The following is a 22696-nucleotide window of genomic DNA, read 5'->3' as shown; positions in this document are numbered from 1 at the left end:
GTGCTCCCCCCTCCTCCTGTCACCCCACTAGTGACCGCTGCTCCTCCCTCCTCCTGTCACCCCACTAGTGACCCTGCTCCCCTCCTCCTGGTCACCCCACTAGTGACCCTGCTCCCCCTCCTCCTGTCACCCCACTAGTGACCCTGCTCCCCCTCCGCCTGTCACCCCACTAGTGACCCTGCTCCCCCGCCTCCTGTCACCCCACTAGTGACCCTGCTGCTCCCCCTCCTCCTGTCACCCCACTAGTGGACCCTGCTCCCCCCTCCTCCTGTCACCCCACTAGTGACCTGCTCCCCCTCCTCCTGTCACCCCACTAGTTACCCTGCTCCCCCCTCCTCCTGTCACCCCCACTAGTGACCCTGCTCCCCCTCCTCCTGTCACCCCACTAGTGACCCTGCTCCCCCTCCTCCTGTCACCCCACTAGTGACCCTGCTCCCCCCTCCTCCTGTCACCCCACTAGTGACCCTGCTCCCCCCTCCTCCTGTCACCCCACTAGTGACCCTGCTCCCCCCTCCTCCTGTCACCCCACTAGTGACCCTGCTCCCCCCTCCTCCTGTCACCCCACTAGTGACCCTGCTCCCCCCTCCTCCTGTCACCCCACTAGTGACCCTGCTCCCCCCTCCTCCTGTCACCCCACTAGTGACCCTGCTCCCCCTCCTCTGTCACCCCACTAGTGACCCTGCTCCCCCCTCCTCCTGTCACCCCACTAGTGACCCTGCTCCCTCCTCCTCCTGTCACCCCACTAGTGACCCTGCTCCCCCCTCCTCCTGTCACCCCACTAGTGACCCTGCTCCCCCCTCCTCCTGTCACCCCACTAGTGACCCTGCTCCCCCCTCCTCCTGTCACCCCACTAGTGACCCTGCTCCCCCTCCTCCTGTCACCCCACTAGTGACCCTGCTCCCCTCCTTCTGTCACCCCACTAGTGACCCTGATCCCCCCCTCCTGTCACCCCACTAGTGATCCTGCTCCCCCTCCTCCTGTCACCCCACTAGTGACCCTGCTCCTTCCCCTCCTCCTGTCACCCCACTAGGGACCCTGCTCCCCCCTTCTGTCACCCCACTAGTGACCCTGCTCCCTCTCCTCCTGTCACCCCACTAGTGACCCTGCTCCCCCTCCTTCTGTCACCCCACTAGTGACCCTGCTCCCCCCTCCTCCTGTCACCCCACAGGGGAGAAGCTGAACAGACTCCACCGACTATGATGGGATCCATTCAGGATCCATTTTACCGGACACAAGTGCTGCGTACACGGCTTTTTTGTCTGGTCTTTTGACAGAATCTGCAACAGAGGCTCCAAACGCAGATATAAAGGCTTATGTATTGTAGTAATGCTCCCACGCGCCCCCCACAGTCTGTGCATTTCTTTATATTATACATGTTACTATATATTATATATTATACAGGTTCCTGATACTACTACATATTACATGCATCTACTGCTATATACACTGACTATACATTGGTTATCACTACAATCTGCAGTGCGGCGTATAAGGCGGAATCCTCCGGAGATTTACACCCACCGGCCGGGATCATCAGAGCAGGTGTTATCTATGGCATTTCTGTTTCTACCTGAACAATCTTTTTTCCTCGTTCACACATAAATGAGACGTCGGCTCACCCTCATGTACACGGCCGTATCCGTTTTGCGGTCCGCAAAGTGCAGACACTGCCATGCTGCACCCGCGTTTTATTTGCGGACCTATCGACTTCTGTGGGTCCAAGGTCCACATTTTGCAGTCAACAATAGGACATGCTCTAAACTTTCTGCAGAACGGACATATACGGATGCGGAAAGCACGCGGATCATTCTGCAAGAAAGACAGAACATGTCCTATTGTTGACCGCAAAATGCAGACCGTGGAGCCACAGAAGTCGACGGGTCCAGTAAAATTAAATGCAGGCGGCACACGAACCGCGTCCGTATTTTGCAAATCCACACTTTGCAGCATGCATAATGGATACTGCTGTGTACATGTGGCCTTTATCTGAGGCGCTAGAGATACCTATCTCTACCTGTTTATCCAATATCTATCATTTATCAATTATCTATCTGTCTGTCTATCTCAGGCATCTGGCTGTCTGCGGCCCTCCAGCTGTTGTAGAACTACTACTCCCACAATGCCCTTCTGTAGGCTGATACCTGTAGGCTGTTCGGATATGCTGGGAGTTGTAGTTTTGCAACTGCTGGAGGGCCGCAGTTTGAGGATGCCTGGTCTAGCTCATACCTATCTATATATCTATCTATCTATTATCTCTATTTCTATCATTGTATCTAGCTACTACTATGTATCCATCCATCTCCTATCTATCCCTGTATCTATTATCTCCGTCCGTCCTATCTGCTCTCCATCCGTCTGTCTAGTATCACCTTGCTGTCTGTCTGTCCCCCCCATGTATTTTGGGCAGGTACAGATCCAGGGATTATGGGATCATTTAGGAATTATAGGAGTGACACTCCAGCTCTATTCTTCCTCTGTGACCACCTATTGACTAATAGACCTTTCTATTGTATCAGGTCTGAGCTGTTCCCCAGCAGAGGTGACACCGCATCCTCCCTGCAGCCCCCCTAGTAAGCCCCGCCCCCGCCGCGCTGGCCCCGCCCCGCCGCTCTAGTCCCCGGCTGACTGCCTCGTTGTGCTCGCCATTGTCTCGGACGTTCCATTCTAGAACGTCGCAACCTCCAGCCTTCATCTCCTCCGACCAGCCGCCCACCTACCGCCATGAGGGAGATCGTGCACATCCAGGCCGGCCAGTGCGGCAACCAAATCGGCGCCAAGGTAACCCCGGGCACAGAGCCCACATGATGCTTAGGGGTGCCCGAGGGTGACTGGGGTGTGGACTAGGAGACTCCTCTGTATGGGCGATAGAACTCACTGTATCGTGGGCGATTATATCATCTCCATAACATTATATAGAAAAAATAAAAATACATTTGGGTGGGGGCAATCCAGGACAGGGTGTAGAAATGGCGGTAAGGTGGCATTAGGATACATGCTGGTAGGCTGGGGCAGCGCTCTACTGCTGGTGGGTTTATTTATTTATTTTTTTGCATTTTTAGCTTACAATTTTTTTTTTTTTAAATGAGCAGAATTGGAGAGCAAAATGTGAAATTATATATTTTTTTCAATTCCGACATTCTTTTGAGGGAGTCACATTGACACTAAATTTGCTGCAAGTAAAAAACAATTATATATATTTATACACTTTTTTTTTTCTGTATGTGCTAAATTTGTAAATGCCCACATGCGGTGCTGGGACTGAGATGGAGAATGGAATTAATTCTAAAAATTGGCATGTAGAGGGATTACAATAAAAATAATAGACTAAATTAAAAAAAAATAGATACGATATATAATAAAGAGGGAAAGAAAATACATCATGATATGGGCGTTATATAGTAATATTTAAATATTTGGGTTAAATCTTGATGGTTTAGAAAAATCTATTTATTTGATGTTTAGAATGTTTCCATTTGCTTATTTCTGTGTTTTTCTAATATTGTATTTGACACTTTGTTCCAATTCCTGCCGGAGCCCCGGGATGTGGGGTGGATCACTGATCTCTCAGGATCCTTTTCTCCCTCTAGCTCAGAGGATCAGCGTTCTATGGCGCCAACTCTCTGCCCCCTCCTCCTCCTCCGCCCTCCCTGCCCCTCCACTCTTTGTTCTCACACAGCCTGTATAACGGGAGGGAGTTCCCCTAAAATTACATTTGTGAGTTTGTAAAATTCCTAAAACCCCACTGGGAGAGGTACGATAGCCTTCCCTAAAGCTGTGTCACCCATCCTCATCAATATTTAACCCAAGGGAAAAACAAAAAACCCTCAGCAGCCTGTGAGGTAGGCGCTATCTGCAGTGCAGCAGAGCTGGGCAGTAATGCTATTACTGGGGGGATTAGGGGAAGGGTGTGTGTGTAGCCATCTGCAGGGCGACCGGGCAGCATTATGTAACAGAAAATAATAGAAAAATAAAACATAAATTAAAAATATCGAATTACAAATCAATGTTAGGCACGGTTTGGGATTCGCCTGCTGTCTCAGACCTTTCCACCCATTTTGCAGTCCACGTCTCATCCAGTTACAGGGACTATAAATAGGACCGAGGACCTCCCTATTATAACGGGTTGGCAGCACGGCTGATGCTGGCGCACATAGCGGATGTGCCTTATGCATTCACTGTAAGTTGTCTGCTGATGACAGCTTGGTACAGCTGCAGTGCCACACCCTGGGGTGTAAGACTCCTTCCCCCTCCCACACCGTAGACATCCGGGGATACGCTGAAGCCATTTTATCAAGGAACACTGCATCTTCTATATGGAAGATCAGGATTGCACCATTCTTTTATCTTTACATTGATAGATATTAGATAGATAGATGGATGGATAGATATTTCATGAATATTAGGTAGATAGATATTAGATAGAAATTAGATGGTTATTTGATACATAGATATTAAATGGATATTCGGTAGATGGATTTTTGATAGATATTAGATGGATATATATTTAACAGATAGGAGGAAGAAGGATAAAAAATAATAATATATATATATATATATATATATATATATAGATATGAAATTAATTTATAAATTATAGATATATGCAATAAATATATAGACAGATAATAGACAACATAGAGGATGGCTAAAAAAAAACCATAATGGATATGAGGCAGACAGATATGCAATAGATATATTTTTTCTATCAGATATTAGCTATATATTTTCTAGGTATTAGATAGATTTGAAATTGGTTGGTAGATAGGTGAAAAGACATGGTATAGATAATAGATGGACAGATATTACATCATGGATTATTGGGTAGGTATATATATATACAGACTGGATATGAGGTTTGCAGATATTCAATCATTAGATAATATTAAAGTGCGGTACATTATAATGATACCCTGACTATGGGGGAATTAGATGATACTTCATAGCTGTTCTACTACTCATACAGATGGCGTCATTGTCATTCTGCTCCCATGACATCATTTGGGGTAAATAGCCACGTTACGTCCTGTCCTCCACTCCTCCATTCGGCCATTTGTAAGGCTTTATTGTTCTCCAATTTCCTCTGTCGATGTGGATTGGGGGGGAGGGGAAGCAAGTCATAATGTGCAAGTGAAGAGGCAAGGCGAGAGAGCAGGGTGGAGGGAGGATTGGCTTTCCTACAGAGAACGGAAACTATTGTAAGCTCTTGGAAGGCACAAGACTCCTTCAGAGATGTTCAGCCTTCTGAAGTCTCCATAAATGCTCACATTTTATCAGGCTGATATTTTCTTTCATGTCGGGGTTCGGTTGCATCTAGGTCAAAAGAATAGTGAATTGTTCAGCAAGCAGAAAAGCGGATATGGTTATCACTTCCCGTTTTCTGCCATCACAAGATCTAAGGTTGCCACTGCCGTCAGCGAAGCATCTTGTATGTATAACCCTCTCATGGTATTTATTTCTTGTTGTCTTGTAGTTTTGGGAGGTGATCAGCGACGAGCATGGAATCGACCCAACAGGGACATACCATGGAGACAGCGACCTGCAGTTGGACAGGATCAGCGTCTACTACAACGAGGCAACAGGTACTGAGGTTGCCCTCTTGCGGCTCTGCATCCAGGGAGGCTCCTGAAATATTGTCCTACTGTCCTACAAAATCTGCCCTGTAGGAGTTGGATCTTAAATGTTAGGTCCCATATATATTCCTCAATATATGCAATAAAATTTGGTAATCTAACATTGGCCATGTCCAGCATCTACTAAGATCCAGTTTCCCGGGTCAATCAGTTGATAACTTCGCAAGTCCTCCTCCCTTTTCTGGAGTATGGTGTTTCACTCCACATGGCATTACCCGGGGATGTTCTCCTTGTGGGCTGTGCACCTGTAAACATGGAACTAAACTACCCCATGAAGCTGACTGTTACTGCTTACTTACTTTGGTAATTTTAAGTGTGGTCTTGTTTTATTCCTAGGTGGCAAATATGTCCCCAGAGCCATCCTTGTCGATCTGGAGCCAGGAACAATGGACTCTGTCCGATCCGGGCCCTTCGGACAGATATTCAGGCCCGACAACTTTGTCTTTGGTAAGTAGACACACAGAATGTTCTGATAAGACAGTAGAAGCTTGTTAATGGTTTTGGTTACCAATATATCTAGAGGAAGCCTTACATAAAGTCCTCTGGTGTGGAGGGTCCATTACCCTATACAACATAACCTTGACTACCAGTTTACACACACTAGTATTGGTAGCTATTTTTGCGCCCCTAGGGTGTGGCACAGTTTGAGCATTTTGTAATTCTTTTTACTTTGCCTTCAAGGTTCTTCACAAATGTTAACATGACGTTTCTTTTCCTTCCCTAGGACAAAGTGGTGCTGGGAACAACTGGGCTAAGGGCCACTATACAGAAGGAGCTGAGCTGGTAGACTCTGTGTTAGATGTAGTGAGGAAGGAGGCCGAGAGCTGTGATTGTCTTCAAGGCTTCCAACTCACACATTCCTTGGGTGGTGGTACTGGTTCTGGTATGGGCACACTCCTCATCAGCAAAATCCGGGAGGAGTATCCTGACCGTATCATGAACACCTTCAGTGTGGTGCCATCCCCCAAGGTATCTGATACAGTTGTGGAACCATACAATGCCACACTCTCTGTGCATCAGCTGGTCGAGAATACAGATGAGACCTACTGTATAGACAACGAGGCCCTCTACGACATCTGCTTCCGCACTCTTAAGTTGACAACCCCAACCTACGGGGATCTCAATCACTTGGTCAGCGCCACTATGAGCGGGGTAACCACCTGCTTACGTTTCCCAGGTCAACTTAATGCCGATCTCCGCAAACTGGCAGTCAACATGGTTCCCTTCCCACGTCTCCACTTCTTCATGCCAGGGTTTGCTCCACTAACCAGCCGAGGCAGTCAACAGTACCGTGCACTGACCGTGCCAGAGCTCACACAGCAGGTGTTTGATGCCAAGAACATGATGGCCGCCTGTGATCCACGACATGGCAGGTATCTGACTGTGGCAGCCGTTTTCCGTGGCCGCATGTCCATGAAGGAAGTAGATGAGCAGATGCTCAATGTCCAGAACAAGAACAGCAGTTACTTCGTAGAATGGATCCCCAACAACGTCAAGACCGCCGTGTGTGACATTCCACCACGCGGCCTTAAGATGGCAGTCACCTTCATCGGCAACAGCACCGCCATCCAGGAGCTGTTCAAACGTATCTCAGAGCAGTTCACTGCCATGTTCCGTCGCAAGGCTTTCCTCCACTGGTACACAGGGGAGGGCATGGACGAAATGGAGTTCACAGAAGCAGAGAGCAACATGAACGACCTCGTCTCCGAGTACCAACAATACCAAGATGCTACAGCAGAAGAAGAGGAAGATTTCAATGAAGAAGCTGAAGAGGAGGCTTAAATTCTCTCTCCACCACCAACACCACGACTACCCCTCCCTTCTTCCTCATCTCTCCTCCTTCATTCTCAGGCTGAGAAAGTAAAGTCTATCATTTGTTTTCCTCCATCTTTTTTCCATCTTTCAGTGTTTTATTCTTCTGCTCTTCTATCCCTTCTTTATATTTGTTGCCTCAGTCATGTTGATGGTCAAAGGGCAGGCCTTTAGCTTGAGCAGGATTACACCTATGCTGTAGGGTTTCAGATAGGTTGATAGATCTTTGAAGGCTCTTTGAATTACAGGTAGAACTTAATCACCATCTTGAGTTCCATCAAACATGTCCGACAGCTTCCATAAAATTCTCAACCTTGTTGTGGCCGAGTGCTGGTCTCTTCAGCCACAGATGGGTTTTGTGATGCCTGCGGGCTTTATGGGAGAGTTTGAAAGCATCCTGACATTGAGATGCTCTTCTAGGTCCCATTGCAGTGGTGAATATTTTTGATCCTCGACTAGCGTTCTCTCCTACTCGTTTCCTTAACTTATTACTGTGATAGCATAATTGGTCACTGCCATTTCCATAGACAGGCGGCAGTCATGAGTACGGCGCCATCTCTTGTCCAGTTCTGCGGACGTCTTTCAACCAGTAACTGGGATCTAAAGCTAACGAATGCACTTACTGCCCTCCGCATTGAATATTTTTGAAGATTTCGGCCACTCTCTTCTCCGGCCTGAGATCTTTTATCTCGGTTGGCCGTATTCAGGGCGGCCTGCAGTTAATAAGGAAACGATTGTATTTAGACGATAAGAAATAACTGGCTTGCTAGCGCAGAGAAGGAATTGAGGGGAAGAAGTTTTTTTAAAGTGAAAGTGAGAAGTGAACGTTTCGTTATTTTTAATTTTTTCCTGTAACTTTTATCTTTGTTCTTCTCGTCATTCTTGTCTTCTCTTTCTTAAGTTCCCCATGGCATACTTATTTTTTATTTTACTGTTGCTTTTTCATATTGAAAAGATGACAAGCCTGTGACAGAAAAAAAAGAATAAAACCTTTTTTTTAAGTTTTGTCTGTTGTCATGATGTCGTTATTTGCTGTCTTCGGAGCGGGGCAACTCATGCACAGCCCAATTGGTGCGATCTCAGGTGCTCGTATCAGTCCTTCATAGGAGGCCAGAGGTTCTTCTGGATTTCTTGCTGGCCTTCCATACGGTCAGCCTTTCTCTTACGTGAAATGGTTGATAACAGAGAACAATAGCTTGCAAAAACACACAAAAGATATCTCTAGAGAGCCTGAAGAGGCTCATAATGGTTAACAATACATTGACGCAGGGATGCCCAACCTGCGGCCCTCCAGATGTTGAAGAACTACAACTCCTACAGCTATCAGCAGGGTATGGTTGGAGTTTTAAAACAGCTGGAGGGCCGCAGGTTGAGCATCCCTGCGTTGATGTTAATGATACCTTGATTTACACAGTCATTGGATAGACCATAGGGTATGCTATTTAGTTTTTTGCAACAGCGCCACTCCTGGCAAGGTCTGGTGGTGCAGCTCAGGTTTATCAAAGTGACCAGGGCTGCGCTGTAATACCAGACATGGCCAGGGACACGGAATGGTGCTAAATATAGGCAACTGCCTTAAAGGTTTAGTATTATATTAAACAGACATTTGTCTCGTATTAAGGGGGTCACTAATTTTTCACAAAACTTTTGGGGGGAGCTCTGAAAAGTGGAATCCGATTGGTTGCTGTGGTACACCAGTTTTGATAAACCCCCCCCCCCCCCTTAGTATGTCTTGGGGATATTTTAAAATGTTGAGATTTGATGGGGTCTGAGTACTGAGACCCCCACCGATCCGATATCACGCTCTCTCCTCGCTGCTGAGGACAGAATCGAGATGGGTCTCTAGTCATCCATGGAGCCCATCTGATTCAGCGAGGAGAGAGATACGCGTGCACTTCTCGCCCCTTGTTCTAGAGATCGGTGTGGGTCTCTACACTCAGACCCCCTCCAATCGATGACGTATCAAAAGTTTTGTGAAAAATTTGTGACCCTTTAAAGTACCTTATAAAATGAAAATGGCAAAGAAAAAATCAATTTTGAAGGCAGACATTTTGGACTCCATTTAGGCCAGAAAAGAAAGTTGCCCTAAGAGCCAATCAAATTGCTGCTTTCATTTCCAATCCAGCAGTAGACTATGATAGTCAGAATCTGACTGGTTGCCATGGGCAACCACTTACTGCAAAGGGATAAGCAATCGCTACGGCAACCAATCAAATTGCACCTCTCGTTTTGGAAAAAGAATGCAGCGCCTTGATTGGTTGCTATGGGTGACAACTCCACTGTGCACCAGTTCTGATACACCCCCTTCATTGGCTATGCTGGTTGTCAGATTTTAGGCTCCGTAAATAGAATCCATTACACTGTGTTCAGGGGAAAAAACGGATCTTTAGAAATCGCTCCAACGTTTCACTTCCCTAAATGACCAGGCCCTGAAAATGAGAGTGTATGCCAGCTGAAGGCTCCTGCCCGCTGGATCAGTCTGTCACTGGGGTAAGAGGGCGGCTCAATACAGATCTCAGAAGAACAGAGGATTTTTAGGGTTGTCGCTTTTCTACAAGACGTCTAAACACCTAAGGAGACAGGACTCTGGGCAACAGAGTAAGGCCTCTTGCACACGACCGCAAATTGCGGTCCGCAATGCACGGGCACTGACCGTGGGCGAGCCGCACGCGGATTGCGACCCCATTCTATTGAATGGGGTCCGCAATTTGTCCGTTCCGCAAAAAGATAGGACAAGTTTTATCTTTTTGTGAAACGGAACCCCATGAAAGCACTTCGTAGCGCTTCCGTTCCGCACCTCCGGATTTGCGGACCCATTCAAGTGAATGGGTCTGTACCGGTGAGGCAGAATGCACACGGCCTGTGTCCAGTGTATTGTGGACCCGCCGTATACGAGCCGCAATACGGCCACGGGGGACACACGGTCCTGTGCAAGAGACCTGATTTCCAGGCAACCCTGGCCCCTATCCCACCCTTGACTTTGCAAGCATGAGGCAGATATATTCAGATTTCCATAATTGAATTGCCAGCAGTCTGCAATGTAGGTCCAGATGGACAGTGATGGCCAGTTCACATGCAGGCTGCCATCTTTTTTCACAAGTCTGGCGAGGCACAGGTAAGTCCTTACCTGTGCCGCGAGCCGGTCTGAAAACAAATGCGGTCACCGGGAGCAGGCAGTTCCGAGAACAGCCTGATGAAGGCCCACTGTTTTCAGAACTGCCTGCTCCCACTGACCGCACTTGTTTTCAGACCGGCTCGCTCACAGGCACAGGTAAGGGCTTACCTGTGCCTCGCCGGACTTGTGAAAAAAGATGGCAGCCAGCATATGTTCGCTGGCGAACACGGCAAACTGGCCATCACTGCAGTTAAATATCAGTTGTGGGGGTGTCCCTGTCTCACACTATCCAATCAGTGCTGTTAATAGGGGTTTGGGGGGGGTTCTGCATGGCCTATAATCTTTGTGAAACCACGTGTGGGCGCTGGGTCATCATACAAATCACGTGATTGATGTCGTCGTGCAACAATTTTTTGGGGAAAAATCATGGCCGCCACCACCTAAAAAATCCGTATGGTGATGTGAGCGGACCCCATTTACGCCTCTATACATGCACACCCCGCTAGGCAGTCACACGTGGCAATCTCAGAGCTGTGCACCCCATTTTGTACGTGGTCACCCAGAATCTGGGGTCGACTTGGACGTCCTCAGACTGGTGGAGCATATATTCAGACGGTCGCTTCTGTGTGGCCGGCGTCAAGTAAAAGATAATTTAATGGAAAAAAATAATAATACACATTTCCTGCTCTTCCCCCACCCGGCCACTACCATGGTAACAGTACCGGTGGTTTCCAAGGCCACAATTACTATGTTATCTTTGGGGAGGGGGATCTGCGCACTTTCTCTAGTGTGTGCACCCTTTACGGAAAGCAGCTGAAGGGTATTTTACTATTCGGCGGGTATCACACTCCTACTGGAATTAGGTCCAGAGAAAGTGACATATTAGGGTATGTTCACATGTACTGTACATGCTGCAGATTTGCACATCTGCACCATGGGACAGAAATGCTGCAGATTCACAGCCTCGGATTTGCACTTGGCAAATCGGCAGCGTGTTAAAATGGATGGGAAATCCACAGCGTATGGGTATATTCACCTGCAGTGCGGGTTGTACATCTGCAGCAGGTGAGGTTATGGATCTCCACCTCGGATTACACCTTTTACAATGCATGAAATGTGCAGCAAAATCCGCAGCAGAAAATCTGCCTCATGCGGCCATTTCTGCTGCGCTATGAGTTTACATCGTACTACTATACTATTACATACGGGTGGCAGGGAGATCGCCTCCTATGTATGTGAACATTTTGCAAGTTCAAAGGGACAGGTTTATGAAAACTTTGAGGCACATTTATTAAGACCAGCGTTTTACGCGCCGGTCTTAATAAACCCCTAAGCTGCCGGTGATTGCGCCACAATCTGCGCCTGAAATACGCCTAATATAGGCGTATTTCAGCTTAAAGGGGTTGTCCAGGTTCAGAGCTGAACCTGGACATCCCTCCATTTTCACCCCGGCAGCCCCCCTGACATGAGCATCGGAGCAGTTCATGCTCAGATGCTCTCCTTTGCCCTGCGCTAAATCGCGCAGGGCAAAGGCATTTTTCTGAGTTCCGGTGACGTACCGGGGCTCTCTATGGGGCTGACAGGAACCCCGGTGACGTCACCGGCACTGATGGGCGGGATTTGGCTCTGCCCTAGCCAGTAAAACGGCTAGGGCAGAGCTAAAGCCCGCCCCTCAGAGCCGGTGACGTCACCGAACACACTGCTGGGCGGAAGTTACCGCCCGGCAGTGTGTTATTGTAAACACAAGAGCCTGTGCCCTGCGTCTCCCGCCGGCCGGTACCTTGCTGCATCGTCAGGATGTAGTGCACGTAAGCGCGCACTATGACCTGACGCTGTGTGAAATCAGGAGGACAGTGCAGCGCGTGAACAAGAGGCTGGAAGAGCTGTGGAGTCTCGGCAGCGCCCCTACAGGATAGGTAAGTATTTTATTTCATTGGCACTGGGGACTGATGGCTAGGAGAGGGGGGTGATGGCATGGGGGGGGGGAAGAGCGAATGGCACTGGGAGGGGGAGCCTGATGGCACTGGGGAGGTGACATGATGGCTAGGAGGGGGAGATGATGGCACTGGGGGGAGATGATTGCACGGGGGGGGGGGACCTGATGGCACTGGGAGGGGGAGCTTGATGGCATGAGGGGAACCTGATGGCACGGGGGGGGGGTTTATAAAGGAAAATGTTCTTTTAATTTGTTTTTTTTTCTTATTAGAGTACTCGATTAATCGGTAGAATACTTGATTACAAAAATAATCGACAGCTGCAGCCCTACCCCCTTTTGTCTAAAAGAAAAGTGTCTTTGTTGCCAATTTTTCAAGTTTATCTTTTAGACAGTTTCATAAAGCTCCCATAAGTGTATACTAGCAGCGATTGTACAATGCATTGGGAAAGTCTTTAGACCCCTTCACTTTTTTCACATTTTGTTATTTTATGGCCTTGTGCTAAAATAAAATAAAAAATATCATTCCCCCCCATCAATTTGCATTTTGTTATTTTATGGCCCTGTGCTAAAATAAAATAAAAAATATCATTTCCCCCATCAATTTGCATTAAATACCACATAATGTGAAAGTGAAAACAGAATTTTAGATTTTCTTTTTTTGCAAATTTGTTAAAAAGGAAAAAGTTAAATTTGGCCTGGACATAAGTATTCAAACCCAGTACTATGACACATGAAATTTGGCTCTGGGGCATCTCATTTCCCTTAATCATCTGTGAGATGTTTCTGCACCTTAACTGGAGTTCACCTGTAGTAAATTCATGATTTTGGAAAGACACAGCCCTGTTTATATGAGGTCTCACAGCTGACAATGCATATCACAGAACAAAACATGCCATGAGGAGGAAAGAACTGCCTGTAGAGCTCATAGACAGTATTGTGTGGAGGCGCAGATCTGGAGAAGAGTGCAAAAAATCTCTGCTACCCTGAAAGTTCCTAAGAGCACAATTCCCTCCATAATTCTTAAAGGGCTTGTCCAGGTTAAGGCTGAACCAGGATATCAGCTGATCTTTATTGTTTTTACTCTATATTTCCTTGCTGCACCATGCAGCACAAGGTCTGTTTGTTTACTGCTGGTGACGTACTGGGCTTCACATCACTTTGCTAGCCGGAGACTTCAAACACATCTTCGGTACTGACAGGAGGAGGAGAAGGAACAAGACCTCTGGAATAGTGATTAAATACCACAGGCTTGAGGTGGGAAATGTGGAACGAATGTGGTATATGTAAAGAGACTGGAAGACGAAAATGGGGGTTAGTCAGCACATCCCAATGCGCATGTCAACGTCACCATGGTTGAAAGCACAAAAACAGAAACAAACACAATAGAACAGCACTCTGCAAATACAATTAATAAAGTAAATACAATAATGAAAACTTCACTTTAAACACCTTCCCACAAATATAAAATATAACATTTAATAAATACTTTTAAAATAAAAGCTCAGATCAAGTACATCAAAATAGCACACTTGTTATCTCCAACAGCAAAATTGATAATATCATTGAATACTACTCACGGTTAGTGGAGATCTCAGCGCTTTAGTAGGTATGTTTGGCCCCTGAGGATCGTAGATGATGATCTGAGGTATATAATTAGCAGGGGGGGAAAACAAGGCCAGAAAATCGGACACAAAAGTTCCTATTCTTTCCCTATTAGGCCCTTCCTAATCCTCAGCCCAGGGACACCCCTTAATGGTAGGGGTTCCCTGTCCTCGTGCCTAACCTGCAAGTCACCTACTCATATCCTTCATAATAACATATAACAGGCAGATCACACATCGCAGGCAGAGACCATATGCTGAGAAGATTGCTACAGGTCTACCAAAGCAAAGGCAATTTAAATTAGAAAATAAGAAAACATGTACAAAAAAAGAAATCCCGACTCAGCGTTTCCCCAGTAACAACATAAAAACTGGTTCATCAGGGGATTAAATCACATGTATCACTTGGGCAGAGTCTCAAGGTAAAGACTCTGACTAATATGATAGATAGGCAGTGGTGCCTTCAATAAGGACCCACTGGGAGACTTGGGCTATGATGTAGGCTTCTTAGGTGGCAGGTGCCTTAAATACCATACACCCCCTTTAGCTCCACCCCTCTACTTACTAAAATACTAAATACAATAGTGCCATACTCACTATAGAAAGGTAAAATATAGAGTGGGCTCAGCATGCATGTGGAACCTGCATTTCCTGAATTTAATGGAGGCCAGTATGGCACCAGTGGAGGCTGGCATTTAGTGTAGTGTATCGCCTTGTCGTTGGCGGACAGGCACAAATAATTTTGTACAAAATGTATTTGCCAAGAATCTCACCAGTGGCGTACATAGATAAGTAAGGGCCCTATAGCAAGGACCAAACCAGGCCTCCCACACATGACAGAAGGGTTCCGCCTAAACCCCTTTCAATGACCCTTGGGCCGTTTTTTCCACTGCCTTGTTTGCTAAAAATTATTTCTTTAAAGGGTAGAGTAGAGTTTTCACCCCCAGTAGAAGAAGAGATAATCCCAACTGGGCCCTCTCTTGCCCTGGGCCCAATTGCAGTCGCATGGTCTGCCACTATGGTAGTTACATCCCTGAATCTCACATTTATAATGTAGCATGAACATTTTACATTTCCTACAGTCAGTATGGCACAGTTGTATTTACTTTATTCTTTGTGTTTGCAAAGTGCTGTTGATTTGTGTTTGTTGTAATAGACTGGATTCAACTGTTTAAGTACCTTAAAGAGACAAATGAAGCTGGGTGCCAACTTGTATTATGGTAGTGTGGGTCTGATGTTTTTTTGTTGAGAGCCAGACCCTAGCTTTAGGAGCAAACTGGAGCGTAACCCTGCGTTTACAATCAGTGGACTTCCTCAAATGATCAGAGACCTGTAGCAGGGAAGTTTTCGTTTCTTGATAGTGGAATCAGCAGGAACTTCAGGGGAGACGGTCACAGGAAGAGGGACCCTTAATTGATGGCTCTTACCAGAAGATTGACTTAAATGATTATTGGAAGAATATTCTGACCAGGAAAGTAAAGTAGCCTAGTCATTATGACGTACAGAAGTGAAGTGTCACAAGTAGTTAACCAGAACTTGATTGAGGTGCTTCACTTGACCATGGGATTGTGGATGATGGGCAGAGAAAAAGTCTAGTTTGACATCCAACAGCTTGTAGATAGCTGTCCAATATTTAGAAGTAAACTGGACTCCTCAATCGGTCATGATGTGCAAAGACAACCCATGTAACCATAAAATCTGCTCCATGAACAGCTTAGCCTGTTGACTGGCAGATGGGTGACCAGGCAGAGGTACAAAGTAAGCCATCTTCAAGAACTGATCAACCACCACCCAGATAAGAAGCAGAAGGCAGGTCAGTGCTAAAATCTTGGGTGATATGCTGCGACGGGACATCAGGGATAGGTAAGGGGTGTAGTAAGTTTTTGCTTGGAAGCCTTGTTCTGAGTACAGGTAGAGCAGGTAGCAACGACATCTTGAATGTCTTTAGATAATGTAGGGCCACCAGTTACATCAAGTAATCAGATTTGCAGAGACCAGGATAACCTGCAACTTTAGAGAGAAGTCCCCAGTTCAGGACCTGTTTTCTCTTGGCCACAAGAATGTTTTGCCAGGTGGGATGTCTTTTAGCTGGACAGGAGCAATGGAACTGATGCGGCAGCAGGGGTCGAGTGGAGGGGGAACGCATGGGAACGGCGTTCCTGCACTTTTTTCATGGCAGGAACGCCGTTCCCTTTCAGCCTCAAGCCAGGAGAACACAGCTGAATCAGATTCACAGGGGGAGACGGAGCGCACTGTGCAGGGCAGGTTAAGGGAGGAGGGGCGGCTTCAGTTGAGAGGAAGCTGTCTGTGCAGTGCCGCTGCCTGCGACTCCTCTCATGGCGCCCCGCCCCCTAATGACATCATCTCCTTCACTACGAGATCATTTAGAATGTCTTTTAGAAAAGTTTGTCCTGGGATTCGAACTCACGACCTCTACACATCAGAGGAAGGCATTTACCCTCACAGCCATGAAAGCCGTCTAGGTAAATGCTTAAAAAAAAAAATATAAGACTTCTAATTATACCTAGTGTACTGATATCTAGTGTACAACCATACACATGACAGCTGCCCACTGTGTATGGATGTAGCAGAGCTGGGTGTGTTGGGGCAGCTGTCATGTGTATGGTTGTACACTAGGTATCAGTACACTAGGTATAAGTAGAAGTCTTATTTTTTTTTTTTAAACAGCTACCTTGACAGCTTTTATGGCTGTGAGGGTAAATGCCTTGCCTCTGATGTGTAGAGGTCATGAGTTCGAATCCCAGGACAAACTTTTCTAAAAGTGTTTTTTTTTTTTTTATAAGACTTCTACTGATACCTAGTTTACTGATACCAAGTGTACAACCATACACATGACAGCTGCCCACTGTGTATGGATGTAGCAGGGCTGGGTGTGTTGGGGCAGCTGTCATGTGTATGGTTGTACACTAGGTATCAGTACACAAGGTATCAGTAGAAGTATCAGAAAAAGAAAAAAAAACACTTTTAGTTTGTCCTGGGATTCGAACTCATGACCTCTACACATTACAGGCAAGGCATTTACCCTCACAGCCATAAAATCTGTTGAGGTAGTTGCTTAAAAAAAAAAAACTAAGACTTCTACTTATACCTAGTGTACTGATACCTAGTGTACAACCATACACATGACAGCTGCCCCAACACACCCAGCTCTGCTACATCCATACACAGTGGGCAGCTGTCATGTGTATGGTTGTACACTTGGTATCAGTAAACTAGGTATCAGTAGAAGTCTTATAAAAAAAAAAAAAACACTTTTAGAAAAGTTTGTCCTGGGATTCGAACTCATGACCTCTACACATTACAGGCAAGGCATTTACCCTCACAGCCATAAAATCTGTTGAGGTAGTTGCTTAAAAAAAAAAAACTAAGACTTCTACTTATACCTAGTGTACTGATACCTAGTGTACAACCATACACATGACAGCTGCCCCAACACACCCAGCTCTGCTACATCCATACACAGTGGGCAAAGTTACCTACAGTAGAAGTCTTATATATATTTTTTTTTAAGTAGCAAGCTAGACAGCTTTCATAGCTGTGAGGGCATATGCCTTGCTTCTGCTGTGTAGAGGTCATGAGATCGAATCCCAGGACAAACTTTTCTAAAAGTGCTATTTTTTTAATTTATTTTTTAGTCCGCAGCGACACAAATTACAGCATGCTAGATTTTCTGTGCTTTTTTATTTTTTGGAGGGGGGGGGGGGTTGCAGTGGATCTTGGGTGAGTTCCCACACTTTTTTTCCCAGGACTTGACCCCTGTGCGGCAGGGTCAGTAATGTGCTGAGGCTCCTCTGTACAGTCAGCTGGATCAAGTGAAAAGAGCACCCGCTTTCATATTTTTGTCAGCCAGGTGACAATGCAGAATGAAATTAAAGCATGTAGAGATAGGAGACCGTTTAGCTTGGAGAGGATTGAGGCACTGGGCTGTCAGCAGGTAAGTTAATTTATTATGGTCACTGTAAATAATGAGAAGGTGAAAGGTCCCTTCCAGCAGGTGACACTACTCTTCAAGAGCAAACTTGATTGCCAACAATTCTCAGACTCCAGGTAAACTACTACACAGATATGGAGGAGATCGCAGAAAATATCATTAACAAATTCTTGAAACTGCAAAAGCCTTAATTGATGAAATATTTATAGTGGCCTTTATGAGTATTAAAAGCGGTCTTCCACTCATCCTCCTCACTGATCTGGATAAGACTGTAACCTCTATGGAGATCCAAACTTTATCAAAGAGTTTTGAAATTAGTGGTAGATAGTACTTGTCTTTTACTGTAATTTTGTTTAGTCCACAGTAATCAATACACGGCCAGAGAGACCCATCTTTTTTCTTGACAAAGAAGAATCTGGCACCAACCGGTGAAGAAGGCTTTAATTGGCACCTGGGACAACTTCCACACGTGGTTGTGTCTACTTGCTATCTCTGCCTGAGACACAATCTATGTCTGATTATATTAAAGGGGTATTCCGGTAGGTACAAGTTATCCCCTATAACAATCAGATCGGTGGGGGTCCTACCGCAGGGGCCCCCACCGATCATGAGAATGGGAACCCTGTACCTGTGGATGGGGGAAAACTGGTACCTACCGGAATACTCCTTTAATATAGTCATCCATAGATTGTGTTTCAGGTACAGATAGCAGGTAGACACAGCCACGTTTGGGAGTAGTCCCAGGCACCAAGATGATGAGACATCATAGGGACGATGTAGAGGCAAAATCTCATCTTCATCGAAGACATTCAAGCAGCTAGTGTAAACTGGAGGCCCTTTAAGATTCTGAGGAATTGGTGGAGCTCAGACAGGCAGAACAGAGGACAGACAGTGAGAGGGACAGGTAGGACCCCAACGCAAAATCTTCCCCAATTTTCCAGTCAAGAAAAGGAGAAGAATACCAACTTGAAGCTCCATGGGCACAGTGACATACTCTATGGATGCACCTTCCCATTGATAGATGTCACCACCAAGGATTTCTCCAGGGGCATGATAGCTATGAGGCGTCTGGTCTCCAAGACCTGATGCAGGAAGTTTCCTGCCGAGCCAGAGTCCAGGAAGGCCTGCACGGTAAACTGAATCTCACCACAGAAGGGTTGTCAGGTAGGGTCGTCTTTCCAATCCACCCTAGGCTCTGGAGATTCGCCTTGAGAGGGCAGGTGCGTACATAGTATCCTTTGGCTCCACAATCCAAACATAAGTCCTCGCTGCGTCTATGCAGACACTCCTCCTCAGCCAAGTGGACCTTGTCTAGTTGCATAGGTTCAGGATGTGGAGATGCAGAAGTGTAGGTGCCAACCAACATACTCTCCTCTCACGTGCAGATTCCCTGAATATTTTCTGACGCAAATATCCATTTTGGGTAGCCAGAGAACTCAGGTCGTCCAGGGTAGATGGGACATCAGGACTAGCCAGTTCATCTTTTATGTGGCCTGACAGGCCTTTCCAAAAAGCTGCTAACAGAGCCTCATTGTTCCACGATAGCTCCACAGCCAGGGTAAATAATTGTATGCCATACTGCTGACTGGGAGGGTGGCGTGGCGGAGGCACAGAAGAGAGGATGCTGCAGAAGTACAGCCAGGCTCCTCAAACACATGGTGGAGGGTAGCCAGGACTTCTCGAAGATTACTGCGTTCCCACAAAGCAGTAGCCGAGGCAAGTGCTTAACCAGACTGAAAGGAGACCAGAAATGCTATCTTAGACTGGTCAGTAGAAAACTGGTGAAGCAGTAACTCAAAGTGTATGATGCACTGGTTTAGAAATCCACAACACAACTTAGGATCCACACCAAAGCGTGAAGGAAGTGAGAGATGCAAACTGAAGGCCCCAGAGACCATGACTGGCATTAGAGGTGATGATGCAGCTTGTGGTTGTGATACAGGGACAGTAGTGGACACGGTGTCCAGGTGGGCAGATAGGATATGTAGTTATTACAGCAGTTGCTCCTGGTGGCTGCACTGAGTGGTCAGCTCTTTATGTACTTCAGACAGGACCATATTGGGTAAGCCAGGAGGTTCCATGGCCTGAGCAATCTGTTACATGTGGAGCATTGAAAGATCAGACAAAACTTGTAGTCATTAACAAGCCCAGGGCAGGTAGAGATTACGTGAATCAGGTCCAAGGTCAGGGATGGCAGCATCGGATCAAAACAGTAAACAGGCACAAGTCTCGGCAGGCAGCAGATGGTCAAAATCCAGAAAAGAGGCAGAGGTCGGCTAATTGGTCAATTGGAAACAGCCTAGCAGCAGCACACAGAGGGAAGGATGGTATTAACCCTTGCAGTACTGCAGAAGGAAGAGAGTTTCAATAAAAAGACACATGGTGAGTGGAGTGGCGCCTGTGAGCACTCGAAATAGCAGGGCAGAGGCGGGCATGAGCCCCCGACATAACAACATGTAACAATCATAGAGCAACTATTATCTGATTGATTGGGGGGGATTGATCACGTGCACATAAGTCAATGTTAGGCTTCACTTACATTTGCTCCGTCAGGAGCCTCTGTAGCAGACTGTCAAAAACATGAAAAATAGTGTAGCATGTGTCCACTTTTTTGTCCAGTAAAATGCTGTGCTTTTTTTAGTGAAAACTGGACATGCAGTACTTTTAGTCAGGCTGCCTCTCGCCGCTGCTGTGCTGCCGCCGGAACTACGCCCCTGCCCCCAATTATAGTCAATGGGGATGGAGCGGCAGTCCGGAGGCACACATGAACTAGCGGTAGGACGTATCCGACAAGCTGTCCACCCACTGGAACAGCCTGCCGGACTCCCCTGCCGCTAGTGTGAAACAAGCCTTAGGCAATGGGGACCATCAGGTGACGTTTGTTTTTCATCTGACAGAAACACTGCTTCCAAAACTTTCATTGTTCTACTCCTATAACCAAGCAGATTTATGGAAATAAATATGGTAATGTGATCCTAATTCACAGAGTCATATACAGTTATGTAGGGAAAACAGGATCCACTGTCCTGCTCCCTTCTCCACAGTGGATGGATGAAGCGGAGGGGATGCTTCAACCTGGTCTAACACCTCAGGCTAAATAGCAGCTAGAGATATGAGAAAGGTCTTGTAGGCTGGGTCTGTTGCATGACCGTTTTAGTAATAAGATTTAACTGTGACTTTATGTTGTGTAACGCACGTCGCCATGTAGCCCCAGTTTTAAAGCTAAGAATCTAATCTTTGAAACAAGACTGTGATTGTGGAGCTAGCTGCAAAAGAGCCTACGATTTGGCTTTGGAAATTGGGTCAGGAGTGAGATCTGCAGCTAGGCTTAGATTCTTATCTTTAAAACAAGATCTAGCACATATCTAGCTGCTAAACAGTCTGAGATCTAGCCATTCGTACCAGGAGGAATCTCATGCCTCCTTAGCTACTGAATACAAAATTACCGGCAAATAACTGTGCTGGCACCACTGTCCAGCTGGCAGTACCTGCTAGAACGGTGGTTCACCGACCAGGTAGTGACCTAGAAGCAGAAGATGGTAAAGGGAGAGGGGGGGGGGGGGGGCGTTTTAGACTTGCTGAGAGAAGCTCCATAGGTAAGTATAAAACTCTGGCAGCTATTTTGAGTCGAAGTCAGAGGACCAGATCTTGGAAACAGTCAAATTTTAGTTTGGAACTTGATTTTCACTTGAAATATCCCCACTCTGTGTTACATTTTGGTAAGTATACGCACTGAAAACCAGGGGCATAGCTAAAAGCTCATGGGCCCTGGTGCAAGAGTTCAGCTTGGGCCCCCATTCCTTAGTGCTTGTTGGCAAGGGGCAGGGGAGCACATAGCCTTCCTGCTGCCTGAGGCAAACATTGAAAGGGCAGCCCTCATGCCAAATTCTTAACCTAACCCCTTCCCTCCAGCCAGAGGTGTAAATTGACCAGTATGCACTTGCTATAATGCCAGTGTCTTATGTGGAACAAGGGTCTTTGGGCCCCCTCAGACTCCTGGGCCCGGTAGCGACTGCTACCTCTGCACCCCCTATAGCTACGCCCCTGCTGAGAACCCATTACGCTCCCTGGATCGTTATGATGGAAATGTTCATCAAGTCCTTGCAAACCATTCTACCAACCGGCCATGTACCAACGCACAGAGAACTTTGGGGCACCTTTAGGAAAACCCTAAGTAACCAATCACAGCGCCGCTTTTATCTTTCAAAAGCGGAATTAGAAATGAAAGCTGCTCTGTAATTGGTTGCTAATATGGGCAACATAAAGTTTTCCTTTCAGCGATAAGTCTTCCCCATGGTCATTTAGCCAGACGTTTCCAACCTGTGGCTCTCCAGAGTAAGTGACACTAAAAGTCCCAGCATGCCCTAAAAGCTACAGACAGCTGGGGAGTGACACAGTGTATGACTGGACAAAGTGAAAAAGAAAACAATTCTCAGAAAATCTCCCCCACATGTGGTTCAGTGTCAGTTACATACATAAAAACTTCTGAAAACAGGACAGCGGCCATTTGCAAGGCGAACAATTAATACCACCCCTCAATCAAAATGGCTCCTACACGGAGGACACAAATAATACACATAATTACCCCTCTAGCGCGGACAGCGCTCGGAATTCTTTATTGCGAAGTTATAATTCACCGGCCAATCAGAA

The 22696-nt window shown here is 46.5% G+C and overlaps 1 protein-coding gene across 1 annotated transcript; it reads left to right on the top strand.

The window, feature by feature from the left end:
- Window positions 1–2619: 2619 nt before the first annotated feature.
- TUBB (tubulin beta class I) lies at window positions 2620–8448 on the top strand. The gene is made up of 4 exons (XM_044305209.1): window positions 2620–2778; window positions 5471–5579; window positions 5967–6077; window positions 6355–8448. Exons 1-4 carry the CDS (start codon window positions 2722–2724, stop codon window positions 7410–7412), a joined length of 1335 nt encoding a protein of 444 aa, XP_044161144.1. The 5' UTR covers window positions 2620–2721; the 3' UTR covers window positions 7413–8448.
- The last annotated feature ends 14248 nt before the right edge of the window (window positions 8449–22696 follow it).

This window comes from Bufo gargarizans, chromosome 9 (assembly GCF_014858855.1).
Source record: "Bufo gargarizans isolate SCDJY-AF-19 chromosome 9, ASM1485885v1, whole genome shotgun sequence".
Classification (NCBI taxonomy): domain Eukaryota; kingdom Metazoa; phylum Chordata; class Amphibia; order Anura; family Bufonidae; genus Bufo; species Bufo gargarizans.
This window is presented reverse-complemented; position numbering and strand designations above follow the sequence as displayed.